Source organism: Trachypithecus francoisi, unplaced genomic scaffold, assembly GCF_009764315.1.
Source record: "Trachypithecus francoisi isolate TF-2019V2 unplaced genomic scaffold, Tfra_2.0 Lachesis_group15, whole genome shotgun sequence".
In the NCBI taxonomy this organism is placed as follows: Eukaryota; Metazoa; Chordata; class Mammalia; order Primates; family Cercopithecidae; genus Trachypithecus; species Trachypithecus francoisi.
The window spans coordinates 99,781,598-99,804,724 of NW_022681460.1; the positions used below are offsets into that span (position 1 = coordinate 99,781,598).

Sequence of the window (23,127 nt, forward strand, 5' to 3'; positions counted from 1 at the left end):
CTGTCAAGATGGGGTGGAAGAGGGGAAGCAGGTGGAGGGGTCACTAGCGGGCTGCTGCCTCATCTGCCAAGCATCCAGAGGCGATAAGGCTGCTGTTGGTCAGCAGGGCCAGCGGTCAGGAAGACAAGCTGCAAGGGACACATGGGAGGGTGAGGACAAGCTGGAACCTCTGTGGTCCCTCTGTCAGATCACCTCCTTGTCTCATCATGACAGTCTTCAAAGAGTAAACACTGATGTCACCTTCCTCCCACTTCCCAAATCTCCCACCCCATCCTCTTCTGCCTACTTTTAACCCACAACGCTACAGGAAAAAGGATATGGTTTGGCTCTGCGTCCCCACCTAAATCTCATCCCAAATTGTAATCCCCACGTGTAGAGGGAGGGAAGTGATTGCGTCATGGGGGAAGTTTCCCCCATGCTGTTCTCGCGATAAAGCGTGAGTTCCCAGGAGATCTGAGCACTTTGTAAGTGTCTGGCATTTCCCCTGCTGGCTCTCATTCCCTCCTGCTGCCTTGTGAAGAAGGTGCCTGCTTCCCCTTCTGCCATGATTGTAAGTTTCCTGAGGCCTCCCCAGCCCTGCGAAACTGAAACTGTGAGTCAGTTAAACCTATTTTATAAATTACCCAGTCTTTGGTGTTTTTTTTAATAGCAGTGTGAAAATGGACTAATACAAAAAGGGATTTTGGAAATAAAGTTCTCAGCACAGCTAAGCTTTCCTTTTTCTTTTTTCTTTTTTTTTTTTTTTGAGATCGTCTCATTCTGTCGCTGGGCTGGAGTACTGTGACGCAATCCTAGCTCACTGCAACCTCCGCCTCCTGGGTTCAAGTGATTCTCCTGCCTCAGCCTCCTGAGTAGCTGAGACTATAGGGATACACCACCACACCCACCTAATATTTTTGTATTTTTAGTAGAGACGGGGTTTCACCATGTTGGCCAGGATGGTGTCCATCTCTTGACCTCATGATCCGCCCGCCTCGGCCTCTCAAAGTGCTGGGATTACAGGCATGAGCCACCGCACCCAGCCCTCTTTCTTCTTTTTGAGACAGTCTCACTCTGTTGCCCAGACTGGAGTGCAGTGGCACAAGCATAGCTAACTGCAGGCTTAGACTCCTGGGCTCAAGCAATCCTCCCCTCTCAGCCTCTAGAACAGCTGAAGCTACAGGCATGCACCACTATGCCAGCTAATTATTTACCTTTTTTTTGTAGAGATGGGGTCTTGGCTATGTTGCCCAAGCTGGTCTTGAACTTCTATGCTCAAGTGATCCTCCCACCTCAGCTTCTCAAAGTGCAGGGATTACAGGTGCGAGCCACTGCACTCAGCCTAAGTTTTTAATAGAATATTGCAGCACAGACTAGAAGGAACAGAAATCTATTCAAGCTCACTTGAGAAAAACATAGTTTAGTAAAGGTGTAAGAAAATGGAGGAAATGCTGGCATCTTGACAGATGGTACCCATATCTATCTTGGGGAGATAATGGTTTTTGCTTGGAATTATAGCTTGACAAACACCTGGGGTGGTACTTGCACGAGCCCAAGCATAAAGTGGTGCCATGGCTTCTTAGAAGAGGGCAAAGCAGCTGTGGATAAGACGGGAGAAGTAAGTGTCTTCCCTGGAATGGAGGGAGCTGAGATAAAGGAGAAGAGAAAAAGAGGTGATGAAACTGGACCCCGTGTGTGGAAAAGGCCAAGAAAAAGGAAACCACCCCACTGCCTGATGGCAGAGGGTGGTAAAAAAGATCTTGTTAACCAGGAATGTCAAACGTGGATTTCTAATTCTCCTAGTTATGGCCATATGGATACCACGATGCCCTTTACTGGAACATTGACTTTTTTTTTTTTTTTTTGACGGAGTCTTGCTCTGTTGCCCAGGCTGGAGTGTAGTGGCACAATCTCGGCTCACTGCAACGTCTGCCTCCCGGGTTCAAGTGATTCTCCAGCCTCATCCTCCTGAGTAGCTGGGATTACAGGTGTGTGCCACCACACCCAGCTAATTTTTGTATTTCTTAGTAGAGACAGGGTTTTGCCATGTTGGCCAGGCTGGTCTCGAACTCCTAACCTCAGGTGATCTTCCTGCCTTGGCCTCCCAAAGTGCTAGGATTACAGACGTGAGCCATCATGCCCGGCCTTTTTTTTTTTTTTTTTTTTTTTTGCAATTAAAAAAAGAATCAAGGTCTTTGCAGGGCTGTGGCTGGGACTAGTCCTCTGGGGTTGGAGGGCCAGTTGCATGGTGAGCCAGGAGACGATTGTCACTGGTTACGGTTTTTAAGCTGTCTGCTGTGAAGAGATCAATGACACCCTTTTTGTGATCCTCATTGTACTGCTCTTCAAATGACCTGTGGGAGTAGGATAGGGCATTGTTTTATTCTGTTGTTATGGAAACTAGTGAAGCATCTGAGTTTCGTGTTCAAATGGATGGAGGTACAGGACTCAAGGAACCAAGCATAGGAGCAGAGAAGACTTGAGGATGGAAGCCCCTGGAAATGTACAGACATTGTGCAGCTGGATTTTGGATTTCCCTAGGCGGTGGCAACACGGGGAGGGAGGCATTTCTCCAAGGGTCTGGAGAGGGTACACTCAGGGTCGAACAAGGTGCAACATCTTATGGACTGCCCAGTTCATCTGGACTGCAATAGGAATGTCATGGCTGAGTTCATTCTTTGCTTTCAAAGAACACCGCCTCTCGTTTGTTATTCTTGAGGCAGACGCTCTGTCCTCTTTCCCTCCAAAGACTGACTTTCTCTGCTTATGCATAGACTTCGGTTTGTCACTCTCCCGTGTCATCCACGTGGGCTAATCTCTCTGCATCCCAGGAGGAAGACTGATTGGCCCAGACTGAGCCAATTCAGATCAATCAGAGAGGAGTGAGGAGAGGCTCAAGCCCCACACCTGAGGCTGCTGCTTGGCTCCAGCTACTCAGAAGGCTGAGGCAGGAGGATTGTTTGAACCTGGGAGGCAGAGGTTGCAGTGAACCAAGATCACACCACTGCACTCCAGCCTGGGCAACACAGTGAGACTCCATCTCAGAAAAAAAGAAAAGAAAAGAAACAAACGTTCTTCCATGTGACATCCTTCAGTTATTTTGAGACAAATCTTAGGTGCCCCTTGAGCCTTCTCTCCTTGTTTCAACAACCTTGACATGGAAAAGATCATCATTCCACCCTCCAATCTCCCCCTTCTCTTGTGCCTCCTCTTCCAAACGAAGAAACCAGTGTCTACACTTATGCCTGTATCTATTCATTTCCAAACTCAATTTCTTCCTGGTGGTAAAGGAAAGGAACATTGAATGAGCAGTTATGTGGTAGCAGGCACTGGATTGACCACGTAATACACTTGATCTCTTTTACTCCTCATGACCATCCTGCAAGATATTGGATGCATGGTCATTTAACAGATGAGGCCACTGAGGCTCAGAGAAGGTAAGATATTTGTGCCAGATTGCACAGCCTATAAATGGCAGAGGTAGAATTTAAATCTAGGTGTAATTTAATCCGGAGCAAGTAAACACACTTACCAGGCACGAGATCTCTCTGTTTATCGGAAAGCAACCCCGTCCAAGACCAGGAGATGTAGTCATGAAAAAACAGGGATCCTACCACCTTTGAAAGAACCCAACCAGGAATGTCTTGGATTAATCTAATATAACTTGAGATCCCTGAGGAGTTTAGGGGACTGAGGACAGACACAGCAGACTGGAATTCCAGGAGAAAACAAGATCTAGGTAATTGATGGCTCAATGAACAGCAGCCAATTATGTAATATTAAAGACGTAAGTCAGGATATTGCCTTAAGGGGGTACCTGGGGATCTCCTTGTGAAGACCCAAAACACCAAGGCAGCTCTGCTAAATCACTTGCAGTTTTAATCCCCCCCATTTCTCTATGCGCATCCTGTCCTAGAACTGTCAAGAAAGGGTTGGTATTTTATTTGAAGGAAAATGTGGGAAGGAGGCTCAGCCAAGCATTATCCAATTCAATTCACACCGTCAAGGGATAGGGACAAGCCCTTCTCAATTTCTGCTGCCACTCACATCAGCAGCTTTCCAGAAATAAGCAAAGGGAATGGAAAACCCTTAATCGCCAGGCCACGGTACATGCAATTTACTGGTATTTATTGCCCTATCTTTCTAAGAAGCTTCTTTTTTGGGAGATTTTTAAAAAATCATGAGAACCCTGCACAGGATGAAGCTACGAGGGTGCCCCACGTAGTGTGTCTTCCCCTTTCCCCAGCCTCACCAGGGCCGTCTCTATCATGGTTGCTGCCACACTGTGGCTCCTGCTTTGGACTTTGGCCCTTATATGAATTGCTGTGGTCACTTAATGTGGTAGACTGAAGAAGGGTCCCTGAAGATATCCATGTCCTAATGAACCTATGAATCTGTTCCCTTACACGGCAAAAGGGATTTTAGGCCAGGCATGGTAGCTCATGCCTGTAATCCCAGGACTTTAGGAAGCCTAGGTGGGAGGATCACTTGAACCTAGGAGTTCTAGACCAGCCTGGGCAAGATGATGAGATCCCAACTGTATTAGTTCATTCGCATGATGCTATGAAGAAATACCCAAGACTGAGTAATTTGTAAAGAAAAGAGGTTTAAGGCCGGGCACGGTAGTTCACGCCTGTAATCCCAGCACTTTGGGAGGCTGAGGCGGGCAGATCACGAGGTCAAGAGTTTGAGACCAGCCTGGCCAACATAGTGAAACCCCGTCTCTACTAAAAATACAAAGAAAAGAATTAGCTGGGCATGGCAGCAGGTGCCTATAATCCCAGCTACTTGGGAGGCTGAGGCAGGAGAATTGCTTGAACCCAGGAGGCAGAGGTTGTAGTGAGCCGAAATTGAGCCACTGCAATCCAGCCTAGGTGACAGTGTGAGACTCTGTCTCAAAAAAAAAAAAAAAAAAAGAAGAAGAAGAAGAAAAGAGGTTTAATTGACTCACAGTTCCACATAGCTGGGAAGGCCTCAGGAAACTTATAATCATGGCAGAAGGTTCCTCTTCACAGGGTGGCAGGAGAGAGAATGAATGCCAGCAGGGGAAATGCCAGATGCTTATAAAACCATCAGATCTCATGAGAACTCACTATCACAATAACAGCATGGTGGAACCATCCATATGACTGAATTACCTCCTGCCGGGTCCCTCTCACAATGCGTGGGGATTACAGGATTACAATTCAGGATAAGATTTGGGTGGGGACACAGCCAAACCATATCACCATCTCTACAAAATTCAAAAATTAGCTGTATGTGGTGGCACATGCCTGTGGTTCCAGCTTCTGGGGAGGCTGAGGCAGTAAGATTGTTTGAGCCCAGGAATTAAAGGCAGCAATGAGCTATGACTGTGTCACTGTACTCCAGCCTGGACAACAGAGCAAGACCTCGTCTCTAAAAAATATATAGTGTTGAAAAGGAAATTTGAAGATGTGACTAAATTAAGGGATTCTGAGATGGGGAGATCATCCTGGGTTATCCATGTGGCCCCTCAATGTCAATCCAAGTGTCCCTACTCATTTGTGCCTGAGGTTTCAATTTTTTGAATATGAAAAATCAAACCTGGTGATGACCTTGAGAAGAATATAAATAACTCCCACGTGCTCAGTGTTCCAATCATGGAATACTAGGCATACATTTAAGAGAAAGACAGAGGAAGATTTGACATGGAAGAGCAAACGTGACAGGATGACCTCGATGGAGAGGGATTGGGATATGCCATGCTGCTGGCTTCGGAGATGGAGGAGGGAAACACAAACCAAGAAATGCAAAGAATATGATTCTAGAAGTTGGAATGAGTAAGGAAGAGGCTTCTCCTCTAGAGCCTCCAGAAAGAGCACAGCTCTGCCGACACCTTGACTTCAGCTCAGTGAAATCGATTTCAGACTTCCAGCCTCCAGAACTGTAAGATAAAAGAAGGGTGTGTCGTTTTAAGACCACGTTTGCCGCTGTTTGTTACAGTAGCCACAGGAAAATAATGCACTTAGCTGCATTATTACTCTGTTCCTTCCTATGAATGAACCCACTGTTCACTCTAACCATCAGAGAGCCAAGCAGCTCTCACCACCCAGACCTGCCACATGGAGGGGAACCCTTGAGATGATCTGACCCGGGGAGAAGCAGGAAGATGAGCCCTCATGAATTCATTCAATCAGTCTTCACTGAGTGCCTATTCTGAGTCTGGTTGTGTGCTGGGTGCCATCAACATTGTCGGGAGTGAAAATAGCTCAGCCTCTGCCCTCATGTAGGTCAGCATCTAGGAGGAGAGTCAGATATTGAACATACACTCACACCAATGAACACAGATTTACAAAAGGCTTCTAAGGAAAGGATCACAGGGGTGGTAATGAGACGGGGGAAGTGCTGGGAAGGTGTCCCTCCAGAAATGCCCTGGGTCTCACTCCTGGTGGGAGATAGAGAGTTTCTCAGGTGCCTTAGTCCATTTGGGCTGCCATAATGAAATACCTTAGCATAGGTGGCTTATAAACAACAAACACGGCCAGGCGTGGTGGCTCATGCCTATAATCCCAGCACTTTGGGAGGCTGAGGCAGGCAGATCACGATGTCAGGAGATTGAGACCATCCTGGCTAACACAGCAAAACCCCGTGTCTACCAAAAAATACCAAAAAATTAGCCGGGTGTGGTGGCAGGCACCTGTAGTCCCAGCTACTGGGGAGGCTGAGGCAGGAGAATGGCATGAACCCAGGAGGCGGAGCTTGCAGTGAGCCGAGATCGTGCCATTGCACTCCAGCCTGGGTGACAGAGCGAGACTCCGTCAAAAAAAAAAAAAAAGACTTATTTCTCATGGTAATAGAGGCTGGGAAGTCCAAGATCAAGGCGTCAGCAGACTCAGTGTCTGGTGAGGACTCGTTCCTCAGAGACAGTGAGTTCTCGCTGTGTCCTCACACAGTGAAAAGGAGAAACAAGCTACCCTGGACCTCTTTTACAAGGGCACTAATTCCATTCATGAGGCTCTGCCCTCATGACCTAATCACCTCCTAAAAGCCCCACCTCTCAATCCTATTACATTGGGAATGAGATGTTGACATATGTATTTCGGGGTGGTACAAACATTCAAATCATAGCTCCAGGGAAGGAGAGGGGGGCGAGAGGAGAGGGATCCACGCAGAGGGAACACCACAAACAAAAAGGTCCCCATGGCAGGAGGGGACCTGGTGTGTGTGTGGGAGGGGGGGACGGGCAGGGCGGAGACTAAAAGGAGGTCCAAGGGAGTGGTGTATGTGCATAAGGGAGGGAGCTGGGGGTGAGGAATGGATGAAAAAAAGAAGAGGTTGGAGAATAGGTGTGAGCAGATCCAGCAGGATCTCGTAGGCTTTATCATGCTAACAAATTCTGGAAGGTGTTTACTATGGTGTAAATGTTTGTGACTCTTGAAAATTCATATTGAAACTTAATTTCCAGGGCAACAGTATTAAGAGATGAGGGCCTTTAGGAGGTGGGCTCAGTGCCCTTACAAAAGTGTTCAAGAGAGCAAAATTCAGTCCTTTTTGGCTTTATGTCCATTCTGCTTGTGAGAAGACTGTGCTCTTCCTCTCTGGAGATCACAGAAACAAGGCGCCATCTTGGAAGCAGAGAATGAACCCTTCTAGGTATGGAATCTGCTGGCGTCTTGATGTTGGACTTCCCAGCCAGCCTCCAGAACTGTGAGAATTAAATGTCTATTTAGAAATTACCCAGGCTAAGGAATTTTGTTACAGCAACAGGAATGGACTAAGTCAGTGTTTAAATCTGAGAGCTATATTCAGATTTGTATGTTGAAAAAATCCCTCTGACTGCAGGACAGAGATGGGCATGTGAACCTGGGTGGTGGCCATGGAGACGGAGAAAGGTGGACAGCTGAAAATTATTTTAGGAGGTAAAACAAACACCAGCTGGTGATGAACTGAATATATAAGGTGGAGGATTGGCAGGGGTCAAGGATGATGTCTGATTTTGGAATTTGAGATTTCCATGGATAGATGGTGGTGCTGGGCCATTCGCTGAGCTAGGGCTGGTGGGTATTGGGGCTAGATGGGGAGGATCATCAGTTTGACTTGGACAGATTGAGTTACAGGTATCTTTGAGACATTTAAGTGGAGATTTCAGATACTGTACCTTCCCCTGCCTGTCTTTCTCAGCATTTTCCCCTTAGAAATGTGTGTGTCCAAAAAGACAAATACTGTGTGATTCCACTTCTTTTTTTTTAAATTTATTTATTTTTTGAGACAGATTCTCACTCTGTAGCCCAAGCTGGAGTGCCGTGGCATGATCTCGGCTCACTGCGACCTCCGCCTCCAGGTATCAAGTGATTCTCATCCCTCAGCCTCCTGAGTAGCTGGGACTACAAGGTGCGTGTAACCACGCCTGGCTAATTTTTGGTTATTTTAGTACAGACAGAGTTTCACCACGTTGCCCAGGGTGGTCTGGAACTCCTGAGCTCAGGCAATCCGCCTACCTTGGCCTCCCAAAAGTGCTGGGATTACTGGCATGAGCCATGGCGCCTGGCCTGATTCCACTTTTATGAAGTATGTAGAGTCATCAAAATCAGAGACAGAAAGCAGAATGCTGGTTACCAGGAACCAGAGGAAAGCGAGAATGGGGAGTGAGTGTTGAATGGTACAGAGTTTCAGTTTGGGAAGATGACAAAAATTCTGGAGAGGGATGGTGGTGACGGTTACACAACAGTATGAATGTTCTTAATGACACAGAACTGTACACTTAGAAACGGTTTCAGACAGTAAATGTTATTATATATATTTTGCCACAATTTAAAAAATAGAAGTGTGTGTGAACTATATATAAAAATGTGCATAAAATGCTTTCTTTTTATAGTAATCTTTATATTATAATAAAATGTACTATAATAAACATAATAAATTAAATAATATAATAAAATATTTATTGTATTTTATTGTTTACTAGTATTTCATACTTTATGGAATTATTATTATATTATTTTATGGAATAATAAAGCAGTTATGTTCCCAACATCCTGCTTAAGTAATAATCTGTGTGTGACTCTTAAAGACAGCCCCATGTGCCCCCTTCCCTCATATTTTTCTCACTCCCTCAGAGGTAGGCACTATCACAAACTTGTGCTAATGTTTTTTTTTAATTATTATTTATTAATTTATTTTTTGAGATGGAGTCTCGCTTTGTCGCCCAGGCGGGAGTGCAGTGGCACCATCTCGGCTCACTGCAAGCTCCGCCTCCTGGGTTCATGCTATTCTCATGCCTCAGCCTCCCGAGTAGCTGGAACTACAGGTGCCCACCACCACACCTGGCTATATATATATATATATATTTTTTTTAGTAGACACAGGGTTTCACAGTGTTAGCCAGGATGGTCTCCATCTCCTGACCTCGTGATCTGCCTGCCTCGGCCTCTCAAAATGCTGGGATTACAGGTGTGAGCCACTGCCCCCGGCCAATGCTTTTTATTTTTATCATTTGGCACCCATATATGAATTCCAGCACAATGATATTTTTTAGGTGTTTTTTTTTTTTTTTTTTTTTTGAGATGGAGTCTCACTCTGTTGCCCAGGCTGGAGTGCAATGGCGTGATCTTGGCTCTGCAGTGGCATGATCTCGGCGTGATCACTAATTCCGCCTCCCAGGTTCAAGGGATTCTCCCGCCTTAGCCTCCCAAATAGCTGGGACTACAGGCATGCGCCACCACACCCAGCTACTTTTTGTATTTTTAGTAGAGACAAGGTGTCACCATGTTGGGCAGGATGGTCTTGATCTCTTGACCTCGTGATCCACTCACCTTGGCTTCCCAAAGTGCTGAGATTACAGGCATGAGCCACCATACCTGGCCTATATTTTTTACTTTTATACACTTTATATAAACCTGTTGCTCAACATCTTGTTTTTGAGATGCTTTCATGTTCATACCTGTTGCTCATTCATTTTTCACTGCTGTATAGTATTCTGTGGTACAACTAGACCACAAACAAGGCAGTTATGAACATTCTGGAACATGCCTCCTGATGTTCATGTGTAGTTTCTCTAGGGCAGTGCTAGTGAATAGAATGTTCTACAACAATAGAAATGTTCTGTACAAATGTATGCTTTCCAATAGGGTACCCACTAGCCGTTATTTACTAGTGAACACTTGAAACATGGTTCAGGCTACCGAGAGACTGAATTTTAAATGCTATTTAATTTTAATTAATTTAAATTGAAATAGCCACATGAAGCTAGTGGCTAACCGGGGGTAGACCCAGGAGCAAAACTGCAGGTTATAATCACCTGTTCATCTTTACTAGGTAACACTGAACTGTTTTCCAAAGAGGTACAGCCAATTTCCCTATGTTTTCATTTTATCCAACTCCCTAGATCTTTGCTAACCAGATAAATTATCCAAATGAAAATTTCTGAGAATAAAAAGGGCTCTATTAGTCAGGGTTCTCCAGAGAAACAGAACCAATAGGATTGAAGAGGTTTATTTTATTTTATTTATTTGTTTTTTCTTTATTCTTTTCTTTTCTTTTTTTTTTTTTTTTGAGATGGGGTCTCACTCTGTCGCCCAGGCTGGAGTGCAGTGGCGCAATCTTGGCTCACTGCAACCTCCACCTCCCAAGTTCATGCGATTCTCTTGCCTCAGCCTCCCGAGTAGCTGGAACTAAAGGCACACGCCACCATGCCCCGCTATTGTTTGTATTTTTAGTAGAGGCAGGATTTCACCACATTGGCCAGGCTGGTCTCAAACTCCTGACCTCAAATGATCTGCCCACCTCAGCCTCCCAAAGTGCTGGAATTATAGGCGTGAACCACTGCACCTAGCCTGGAAAGAGATTTATGATAAGGAATTGACTCATGGGATTTTGGAGGCCAAGAAGTCCCAAGATCCATAGGTGGCAAGCTGAAGACCCAGGAGAGCTGATGGTGTAAGTTCCAGTCCAAAGGCTGGCAGGCTCAAGACCCAAGAAAGGCTGATGTTTCCGTTTGCATTCAAAGACCAGAAGAGACTGATGTCCCAGCCCAAGCAGTCAGGCAGCAAGAGTTTCCTCCGACTCAGCCTTTCTGTTGTAGTCAGGCCTTCAACTGATATCACGGGGCCCACCCACCTCTGCATTAGGGAGGGCAGTCTGCTTTACTCAGTCTACCAATTCAAATGTTAATTTCATCCACCAATGCTCTCGCAGACACACACCTCAAATAATCTTTGGCCAAACATCTGGGAACCCTGTGGCCCTGTCAAGTTGATGCATAAAATTGACAATCACCAGGGTCTTACATGGTAATCTCCCTCCCAACCCAGTGGAGTCTAGGTGGTTCAGAGGTGGTCCTCTGAGCAGCATGTAATGCAGTTCTAGGAAGATGGAACTTCTAGAGACTATTTTCTTTCTGGAAACTTGTTGTGACCATGAAAGACAACTTGTAGCAGCAAGAGTTTGTCAAGTGCAGAATATTTATTTGATTTATTTATTTTCTTTGAGACAGAGTCTCATTCTGTCACCCAGGCTGGAGTGCAGTGGCACAATCTTGGCTCACGGAAACCTCTGCCTCCCAGGTTCAAGCGACTATTGTGCCTCAAGCCTCCCAAGTAGCTGGGATTTCAGGTGCACACCACCATGCCTAGCTAATTTTTTTTTGTATTTTTAGTAGAGATGGGGTTTTGCCATGTTGGCCAGGCTGGTCTGGACTCCTGCTTTCAGGTGATCCACCTGCCTCGGCCTCCCAAAGTGCTGGGATTACAGGCGTGAACCACTGCGCCCAGACTAACATTTATTTCTCCATTCAGTCAACACAGATTCCCACCTTCCTCCCCACCTCCTAGTACATTTAGAAATTCAGGAGGAGGGTCCTTCCATTCAGAAGTCTAGCTGAGAACATTCTCCCTCCTCTCTCCTCCCTTTAGTCTCTCCGTTTCTTCTTCCTTCCTTTCCCTCCCGTAAACCCCAACTTCTTGTATATTTTGTCCAAGACGAATTGCTTCTTAGATCTTCTGCAATTAAGGGCATCTCTTCCCACCCAATATGTACAGTGGCCCCGGCAACGGTGACCTGTTCCTGGAAGATGCTATTTAAAACCCCGAGTGCAACCAGAGTGACGCAGAGCTCCTGAATGTGGCTGAAATGTGTCAAGTTACATAAACGCACATGCTTCATTGTGCCCTTGGCTTGAAGCTCTTCCTGACAGATTTCAGAATTATCAGCTCATTAAAGGGGAAAGAATGCAGGTTTATTAAAAAAAAAATTTAAATAATCATAATAATAAAATCAAGGCCCCAGGGTAGAGTTGCACATAATGGTTGAGAGCCACTCTCAGAGAGTTGGCACCTCCCAACAGGGTCTCAAGGAAACCACGGTGAATCCCATCTTCTCTTGGGGAGAGCAATATTTTCTGGGAATTCTCGGGAGACAACTATAAGCAGCCCTGATGCCCTACTGTCCCGCGAAGCACAATGCTAACAATGAAAGGAAGGAAGGGAATTTTGAATTGCCTACTACCTAGGAAGGGTCCCCCAATTTCATACCTGTGTCTGTTTTCATCCCTTGCTATGATGCTGTCCCCCTTGTACCTCAGGGGAAGCTGAGGTTGAAACAGGACAAAATATTTGCTCCAGGGCACATGGTTGGTAAGAAGTAGAATTCAAAGCTAGTTGAGAGACCCCCCCCAGCTTGACGACTGAGACCATGGACTCTGTGATATGGAAGGGAAGTGGTGGAAGGGAAGGGTGTGGCCACTTTAAATGCTACAGAAGGAGGGAAGGGAAGTGCTGGGTAGAGGAGGGCATGGTCCCTGGAGAGGGCTCCACCCCTACACCTGTGCCCATGGTCCTAGGTGAGGACAGGCATTTTTGTTTTCCTGCCCAAATGTTGCATTTCCCAAGACCACCCTAGCCTGTCACACCCCCATCCTGTGCCTATAAAAACCCCAAGACCCTAGCAGGCAGACACACAAGTTGCTGGACGTCAAGAGCTGCAGATCGGTGAAGAAGACACAAGCGGCTGGATGTCAAGAAGACATCAAGAGGAGCACGCTGGCAGAAGAACACATGACAGATGCTGGCAGGCCATCAACTGGCGGAACGAGGTGGAGTTTGGCCTGGGCAGTCGGAGGAGGGCCTGGGCCACTCGGCGGCCTGACTGCAGGGGGAAACCTTCCCACTCTGTCCCCTTCTGGCTTCCCCCATCTGCTGAGAGCTACCTCCACTCAATAAAGCCTCGCACTCATTCTCCAAGTCCACGTGTGATCTGATTCTTCTGGTGCACCGAGGCAAGAACCCAGGATACAGAAAGCCCTCTGTCCTTGGGACAATGGAGAGGGTCTAATTGAGCTGGTTAACACAAGCCACCTATAGATGGCAAAACTAAAAGAGCACCCTGTAACACACAGCCACTGGGGCTTCAGGAGCTGTAAACATCCACTCCTAGACAATGCCGTGGGATCGGATCCCCACAATGGGCCCATCTGTATGCTCCCCTACAGGTTAGAGCAGTGGGGTGCTGAAGAAGCGAGCCACTCCCCCATCACACACACTGCAAGGGGGACAAGGGAACTTTTCCTGTTTCATCTGGACCCAGAATGCTATTTCATGGAAACTGTACAATCCTGGGCAAGACACTTGACCTCTCAGTGCCTCGGTTTCCTCATCTATAAAATAAGGGCTATGTCAGGAGGCGAAGCTTGCAGTGAGTCGAGATTGTGCCACTGCACTCCAGCCTGGGTGACACAACGAGACTCCATCTCTAAATAAATAAATAAATAAACAAATAAACAAACAAATAAATAAAATAAAGGCTACGTGATATTTTCTGCCTGGATGGTGGTAGTAAGGATTATATGGCTCAAAACAGTAAAACACTAGAAAATTAGCCAGCATAGAAAATGTTTTAAAAGGCCGGGCGCGGTGGCTCAAGCCTGTAATCCCAGCACTTTGGGAGGCCGAGACGGGCGGATCACGAGGTCAGGAGATCGAGACCATCCTGGCTAACACGGTGAAACCCCGTCTCTACTAAAAAATACAAAAAAACTAGCTGGGTGAGATGGCGGGCGCCTGTAGTCCCAGCTACTCGGGAGGCTGAGGCAGGAGAATGGCGTAAACCCGGGAGTCGGAGCTTGCAGTGAGCCGAGATCGCACCACTGCACTCCAGCCTGGGTGACAGAGCGAGACTCCGTCTCAAAAAAAAAAAAAAAAAAAACAGAAAATGTTTTAAAAGAACTGCTGTCTACAATGCATACACTTTCTGTGTGTGTGTGTGTGTGTGTGTTGGTTGGGGGTGGTTTCAACACAATGCATGCACTTTCTACTACCCCATTTTGAATCTGTGCCAGGTTCCCAGGGCCTGACCTTTTTACCACACTTGGTACCTCTTAATAAAGCGAAGTTACTGGATTTCAAGCCCAGGCTCTGGAAATATTGGAACTCAAAGGCTATGCTCTTGAAATATGTCCTTCGCACGCCTACCTTCCCTGCCTGCTACAGTTCTGTCTCTGGCTGATTAAAACCTGCTTTTGCCCAGAGCAAGCTGAGCAGCAGGGCTCGCTATCCCTTTTTATGAAAATCCAGCGAGCGGGTGTAAAAGGAAGATAACCACACCCCCGCCCCCTTCGGAGGCCGAAGATACATAATTATCTGAAACCCAGGTAAACAGCAGGAGTGGGATGGTAGACTAGATGTGGAAGAGCTGAAGCGAGCCAGAGGGGCTGCAAGAAGAATTATTAAAAACTAATGATGTGATTCAATGCTGGAAGGAAGGCGAGAAAATGAGTCTGAGGTTGACAGCCTCTAAGAGTTCTTGCCTGCAGTAAGATGGGGGCAGGATGGGTAGGGAGATGGGGTAGCAGTGGGAGGGACTAGGAGGTGGGTGGAACATAGGGTCAAGAAGGGGGTAAACACAGGCGTTTCAAGCATTGTCTCCCAGATGTTTGCTGTCTATTTTCTGGAGGCGGTTTTGTGTCATTGCCCCGTTCCAGTGAAGTTGATAAAATTGCCAAGCCTCAACAGAGAGATCTCTAAATGCCATTTTGCACACTGGAAACCAGGGGACAAACAAAGGGAAGTCAGCAAGAGAAGCCACACTGGAAATTCAGAGTGAGGAGCACACTCAGAGTTCACACTTACCTGCTGGGAGCTCACGCATAGCTGGTCTATGAACTTGACCTCCTGGGCCTGATTCAGGGCAAGTGGGTGTCCTGGATTGGGGTGGTTCCTGGTGCATCTTTCTGTTAGTAAGCATTTGATGTGGGTTATGTGAGCACGCGGGTGAAGGGCTTAGCCTAAGCCTAGGTCCACGATAAGGGCTCTGTACATGCCAACGGTTGTGGTCCTTCAGAGTTCTTACGGGAACAGGGTTCTTTTTCTACAGCACATTCCCAGCAGACTGACTTCACAAACTTTGACTGTCTACATTTGAGCTCATCGTTTTGGTCTCTGAAATTAATAGTTTATGTGCAGAGAAGTAGTGATACTGAAACACCAGGGGTCTGGTCTAGGTCCTGCTGCTCGCAGCACGGAAAGCCCATCACTGAGAAGATGAGTATTGCCAAGGAAGATTTTAATCACGTGCTGCAGCCAAGGAGATGGGAGCTCAGTCTCAAATCTATCTCCCTGACCAACTAAAACTAGGAGTTTATATAACAGGGAAGAAATGTAACAAATGTATAGGAAAACAGGAACTAGGGGGGAGCAAGAAAGCTATCATGATGAATGAGGGGTCTGGCATCTCATTGGATATGGTAATCTGGTGACTTTCAGTTCTTTGATACTTTTTTTGAGAGGCCTGGTGGCCCTTTCCTGAGGAAGGAACTCAGATAAGACAAATGAGGGCTTCAAGCTTTAAGATCAGAAAGGTCAGCTTCTGTGTTTATCCAAAAGAATATCTATGCGCAGGGCGCGGTGGCTCACGCCTGTAATCCCAGCACTTTGGGAGGACAAGGCAGGTGGATCACAAGGTCAGGAGATCAAGACCATCCTGGCTAACACAGTGAAACCCCGTCTCTACTAAAAAATACAAAAAGAAAAAAATTAGCTGGGCATGGTGGTGGATGCCTGTAGTCCCAGCTACTCGGGAGGCTGAGGCAGGAGAATGACGTGAACCTGGGAGGCGGAGCTTGCAGCCAGCCCAGATCGCACCACTGCACTCCAGCCTGGGCGACAGAGTGAGACTCCGTCTCCAAAAAAAAAAAATCCCTGATGGGACTATTGGGTCAGTTTCAGTGGTACAGAAAAGAAGCCTCAAAGCCTGACTTAGCAAAATCTGTCCAAGTTCCACCACACACATGCAAGATGGTGGAACAAGACAAGACTCAGTGTGGGACTGGGGGCATCCAATCAGGGGTTTGTCCTTGCATTGCAAGAGAGTAAGGCAAAGAGAAAGGGGGGCCTGGCATTGAGAATAAAGCTAACAGAACAGCTTAAGGTTGAGGGCTCTGCCCCCAGGAGACAGACACCTTGGGTTCAAATCCTGGCACTACTTCATCCTAGCTGGGACCTTGAACAAGTCACTTTGCCTCTGCCACCTCAATTTGCTCATTCATAAAATAGAAGAGCTAGAACTCACTCTATTGGTGTTCTCGTGAGGACTCTAAGAAGCTAAAATTAAGGGGTGAATGCCAGCAAGGGACATAGTGCTCAGGTGGCATGTCAGTGCCCGCGGGAAACAGCAACTCTGTGTGCACCGTCATGTGTCCAAGGTCACAGATCAAGCACGTGAAAGAGCCAGGATGATGACCTCTGATCCCCCATCTCCCGAGTTCTCAACAGTTCCCTGGGTGTGGGGAAATCTCTCTCTTCTTCTTCCTCACTGTCGTGGCAGGAAAAGAGGGAGAACAGGCAGAGGTTGTGGATCTTGGGGGAAAGGACGAGGTAAATCAGCTGAGAAAAAGGAAGCCCATGAAATAATCTAAATGTCAGGGTGCCAGGGCTTTGAGGGTGGGGCAGGCAGCCCACCCCTGGACTCATGTTTAAAAGAGTCAATGCAGGCTGGGTGCAGTGGCTCACGCCTGCAATCCCAAGGAGGCCAAGGAGGGCAGATCACTTGAGGCCAGGAGTTCAAGACCAGCCTGGCCAACATGGTGAAACTTTGTCTCTACTAAAAATACAAAAATTAGCCAGGCGTGGTGGTGGGCACCTGTAGTCCCAGCTACTTGGAAGGTCGAGGCACAAGAATCGCTTGAACCCAGGAGGCGGAGGTTGCAGTGAGCCGAGATCCCACCACTGCACTCCAGCCTGGGCGACAGAGCAAGACTCTGTCGCAAGAAATAAAACTAAAAGAGCCAAGGCAGCAAGAAGCTATGGAAGTGAGACGCATTCTCAGCCATGAAATACGGGCTGACTCACATGGTCTCCGCGGCAGCTGATGAGTTTTAAGGTGATGACCTCACAGCAGGGGTGACAAAACCAGTCTCACCACGGCTATTACACTACGGTCACTGGGAGTCTTTCAGCCGAGGCTGTCACATTCCTGTCACTTAAAGCTTCCTCGCCTAAGCCTGAAAATGATCAGTAGAGTCTGAAACATTTTTCTCTCTCTCCTACTCTGTGCCAAGAGTGTCTCACGTGTGCGTGTGTGTGTGTGTGTGTAAGAGGATCATTGGGGTAAGGATGCAGTGAGAAAGAATAATTTATTGCACATTTGACAAATATTCATGACCCTAAGTGCCAGGCACTGTTCAAAATGCTGGGAAGACATTGTGAGGAAACTGGATGAGGTCTCTGCCCTCATGGAGCTTATAAACTTGAAGGAATTATCTTGGTAGTTATAGTCAAAGTTTCCTTCCTTCCTGCTTTCTTCCCTCCCTTCCCCTCCCCTCCTCTCCCCTCCCCCTCCCTTCCCTCCTTCCTTCATTCACTGATACACTTTAATAAACATTCTGGAATCAGACTGCATCCTAGCTTGGCTTCTTATTAGCTAATGCAGCATTGGGGAAATTTCTTAACCTCCCATTCCTTCCCATCCAACATGGAGATAAGAACAGGACACACTCACAGGATAAGTCCCACAACTTCGGGAAAAACCAGCTCTGAGAAACAGCCGAGAAACTGAATTCAAGCAGGGCCTTGGCTCAAAGCCTGTTGACCTGGAGGGCTGAGGGTGACGGATGAGGAGTTTGTGCAGATCTGAACGTGCTGTGTCCTTTGTCCTGGCTGCCTTAGGGTCCACCGTGTTTCTCTGAGATTGATGAGGCAGGTGCACCACCCGGCAGGCTACACACCATACAAGGCTGACCTTGGTTGGGGAGCATCATCATCATCCAATACTGTCTGTAGGACTCCATTCCAGCAAGACATCTGGGGGCCTGGAAGGGGGTCCCTCCCCTGGAGAATGTCACAGAATCCCTGATCTATATCCTAACAATACTCAGGTCTTTCTGTATCCTTTAGATAATTTGATTTATCCAAGGGTCTACTGTTGACATTTGTCCCTAAGTGGTCAGATTTATGCGCTTGATGAGGACATTCAGTGAGATCACAAGTCAAGGGCTTACTGCAGAGCTGCCACTTAAAAAATGCTAGTTATTCTTGTCCTTAAGCCCATGCTAAGTGACAGGCATGTGCACATCCATCCACACACACACACACACACATCCACATATCCACACATACACACATCCACATATCCACACATTCACACACACATCCACACACGCACACATCCACAGCCACACACGCATCCACACACGCACACACATATCCCCCATACACACATCCACAAACACACACACACATCCACACACCCATACATCCACACACATGCACACACATATCCTCACACACAAACACACGCACAGATCCACACCCACACCCACACACACACATACACACATCCAGACACCCACACACAAACATCCACACACACATCCACACAAATATCCACACACACATCCACACATGCACATCCACACACCCACACACACACATACACACAGTAAAGGTCAGTAAATGCACAGTGGTAACCATTGTTCCTGCAGCAGCACCATTAGGCAAATAAAAATAAATATATATTTAAAAAATTTTTAGTTAGTATTTGTATTTTTAAATTTTTTGTATTTTTGTAGTTTTTTTTAAACAAGAGGATCTTGAGTACTTAAAAGCAAGACTCATGTTCTCTGTCTTCCTCTTATTTTATTTTATTATTATTATTTTGAGATAGTTTCTCACTCTGTTGCCCAGGCTGGAGTGAAGTAGAACAATCTCGGCTTGCTGTAGCCTCCGCCTCCCAGGTTCAAATGATTCTCGTGCCTCAGCCTCCCAAGTAGCTGGGATTATAGGCACACGCCACCACACGTGGCTAAATTTTTTGTATTTTTACTAGAGATGGGGTTTTGTCCTGTTGGCTAGGCTGGTCTCAAACTCCTGGCCTCAAGTGATCTACCTGCCTCGGCCTCTCAAAGTGCTGGGATTATAGATGTAAGCCACCACACCTGGCTTCTGTCTTCCTTTTAAAATACAGGGAGGAAGGGATTGTTTCTGAATGCTCACGTATCATTTTAGTTTATTTCCAGACAAAAGGGAAGATACTTCTTAGCCATAAAGTGCAAATGTTCTAGAACCTTCCTCAGAGATGTCTCTGAGAAGGAATTATGCATGGGAAGCATTTAGCTCAGGGTCGGGTACGTGCAAAGGGCTTGATAAATGACAGCTGTGAATACTGCAATTCATGTTATGCAGGGAGAGGGAAGGTCATATAATGTCCTAGTGAGAGGATGGGCTTTCAGGAGTTCGAGGCTGCAATGAGCTATCATGGCCTCACTACGTTCCACCCTGGGCGACAGACCAAGACCCTCTCTCTAAATAAGTAAAAATTTATAGAGAATACTTGTTTTAAAGGCAGAAAGAGCTGGGTCTGAACCCTAACTCTCCATTTACTAGCTGCCTTGGGCAGGTTGTTTGATTTCTTCAAGCCTCAGTCTCCTCATCTGCAAAATGGGATGATCACAGACTCAGCCACTTGACTGTGAAAAATCAGTGAAAGAGTAGGGGCGGGACTTAGCACCTGCCTAGAAGGTTTGATGTTCCTGCTGCTTCCAGTGGAGTGTGGGTGGGGAGCTGACAGGCAGCACAGGGAATTTTCCAGCCAGGTTGCCTCTTAACCTCTGGCTTGGTTTGGTTTTGCTTGTGACCTCTCACTGTTTGTCTGCAAAAGCCCAATTTTTCCATTTTAATTTGATGTATTTTTATATTTTTTGTATTTTTAAATTTTTTCTTTTAGTGACAGAGTCTTGCTCTGTCTCCCAGGTTGGAGTGCAATGGTATGATCATAGCTCACTGCAGTCTTGAGCCCCTGGGCTCAACCGATCCCCCCACCTCAGCCTCCTGAGTAGCTGGGACAAAGGCACGCACAGCCATACACCAGCCACACACAGCTAATTTTATTTTTTGTAGAGACAGGGTCTGGCTACATTGCTCTGTCTGGTCTTGAACTCCTGGGCTCAAGCGATCATCCTGCCTCAGCCTTCCACGGTGCTGTGATTACAGGTGTGAGCCACTGTGCCTGGCCTTAATTTGTACTGTTTAGAGACAGGGTCTCTCTCTGTCACCTAAGGTGGAGTGCAGTGATGCAATCATAGCTCACTGCAGCGTTGGACTCCAGGACTCCAGCAGTCCTCCCACCTCAGCCTCCTGAGTAGCTGGGACCACAGGTGCGCACCACCACACACTCACAGCCCAACTTTTTAAATGAGAGTTTGTCTTGAAAGGCTATCTGCAACTCCTCACGAATGCCCTACTCTGTAGCTAATGAACGTTCAACCCACATGACTTTGATGTTGCTAGAGACCCCATCTCGTTCTTTTCCCCCATTTTAGAAATGAGGGAACTGAAATTCAGAGAGCACAAGTAACCTGCTCAAGCTGACAGGCTTAAAAAACAAACAAACAAACAAACAAACTCAGGCCTGAGAGGAGAGTGTGTGCTCGTAAAATACCCCAGCATAGGCTCTTTCTTCCCCGTGGGTGATAGAGCCAAAGGTTTTGGAGTCAGATTGGCCTGAATTCAGTTCCAACTTCAGGGTCTTGCTTAAAACAGGAGATGGCAATACCCACTTCCCTGGGTGGTGGCGAGAATCAAATGAGGCTTTTAAAACGTGCATAATGCTTTTATCTCAGGGCCCGGCACACAGTAGGCGATCAATAAAGATTAGGTTTTCCTCTCTCCTCCACACTCTTCTTTCCTTGGCACATCCCCAAAACACTCACATGAACCTGAGCTCAGACTCCCGGCGGACCAAGACTTCTCGGAGACGCTGAATTTTTGCCATCTCCAGCTCAATCTCCTCCGGCATCATGGTTGTCTCCGCCATGGAGATGATGTCCAGCTGATCTGTGCAGGAGACACGAAACGCAAGCATCAGGACCCCGAGGCTGCACCGTGGGAACGACCCTGACATGGTTTCAGGGCACAGCCTTGCTCCGCTAAGGTCATACGCCTTGAGGGCACACAGACTTCAGCCTGTGCCGCAAATGTGTATTCGTGAGCACGCCCTTTGGAAACCAGAAAACGTGTTTTCCACAGGAACTTTGTTTGTTTGCTTTTTTGTTTTGTTTTGTTTTGAGACGGAGTCTCGCTCTGTCGCCCAGGCTGGAGTGCAGTGGCCGGATCTCAGCTCACTGCAAGCTCCGCCTCCCAGGTTCACGCCATTCTCCTGCCTCAGCCTCCCGAGTGGCTGGGACTACAAGCGCCCGCCACCACGCCCAGCTAATTTTTTTTTTTTTTTGTATTTTTAGTAGAGACGGGATTTCACTGTGTTAGCCAAGATGGTCTCGATCTCCTGACCTCGTGATCCCCCCGCCTCAGCTTCCCAAAGTGCTGGGATTACAAGCGTCAGCCACCGCGCCTGGCCTTGTTTTTGTTTTTTTGAGACACAGTCATGCTCTGTTGCCCAGGCTGGAGTGCAGTGGCCTGATCTCAATCTCGGCTCACTGCAGCCTTTGCCTCGGAGGTTCAGGCGATTCTGCCATCTCAGCCTATATTTTAAGTAGCGGGGATTACAAGTGCACATCACCAGGCCCAGCTAATTTTTCTATTTTTAGTAGAGATGGGGTTTCGCTGTGTTGACCAGGCTGAGGTCAAGTGATCCGCCCGCCTGGGCCTCCCAAAGTGCCAGGATTACAGTCGTGAGGCCACCACGCCTGGCTGAGAACTTTGTTATGATGGCTAGTGGAGGCTCACAAGTAGGCTCACAAAAGCCTGATTAAGGCCTTGTCAACCATTGCCTGGTCCCAAATTCTGAGCCTCTGCTCCCCCTGACCATGACCACTTTGCCCTGTGGTCTAAGCCACTAAGACCAGCCAACTCTAGGTCGAAGAAAGTTTTATCATAATTATCTTATAGTAATACTACTAATAAGTAGTGTAAGTATTTTTTCATTTGTTTTTGAGACTAGGCCTCACTCTGTCATCCAAGCTGGGGTGCAGTGGTGCAATCATAGCTCACTGCCGCCTCGAACCCTGGGCTCAAGGAACCCTTCTGCCTCAGTCTCCCAAGTAGCTGGGACTACAGGCCCACCTAGGTAATTTTTTAATTTTTATTTTTTGTAGAGATAGGGTGTCACTCTGTTGCCCAGGCTGGTCTCAAACTCCTGGCCTCAGGCGATCCTCCCAACTTGGCCTCCTGAAGTGCTGGGATTACAAGCGTGAGCATACATATATATACATATTTATGTGTATGTATATATATGAATATATATGGTTTTCTATATATAATATGTATAATATACACAGACACACTTTCTTTTTTTCTTTTTTGAGACAGAGTCTCGCCCTGTCGCCCAGGCTGGAGTGCAGTGGCACAATCTTGACTCAGTGCAACCTTCACCTCCCGGGTTCGAGTGATTCTCCTGCCTCAGCCTCCTGAGTAGCCGGGATAACAGGTGTGTACCACCACACCCGGCTAATTTTTGTATTTCTAGTTGAGATGGGGTTTCACCAAGTTGGCCAGGCTGATCTCTAACTCCTGGCCTTGTGATCCGCCCACTTCAGCCTCCCAAAGTGCTAGGATTACAGGCATGAGCCATCGCGCCTGGCCAGACACACTTTTTGAAAGACTGAAAAAGTACACTAAAATGTTAGCAGTTAAAATGTTAATACATATGCATGTGAATATATATACTATTATGTACATATACATATATCCACTGTGATAGAGGTCTTATTTTTCTAATATAAAGTTAGGATCTCACTATTTCATTACG

The 23,127-nt window shown here is 46.9% G+C and overlaps 1 protein-coding gene across 1 annotated transcript in view; it reads right to left on the minus strand.

The window, feature by feature from the left end:
- Positions 1 to 23,127, minus strand: part of BMERB1 (bMERB domain containing 1) — a 163,550-nt gene that overhangs the window by 49,810 nt on the left and 90,613 nt on the right. Inside the window, exon 2 of the mRNA XM_033235653.1 lies at positions 21,134 to 21,257. Within this exon, the coding sequence (XP_033091544.1) occupies positions 21,134 to 21,257 (124 nt within the window). The remainder of the gene's footprint in view (positions 1 to 21,133; positions 21,258 to 23,127) is intronic.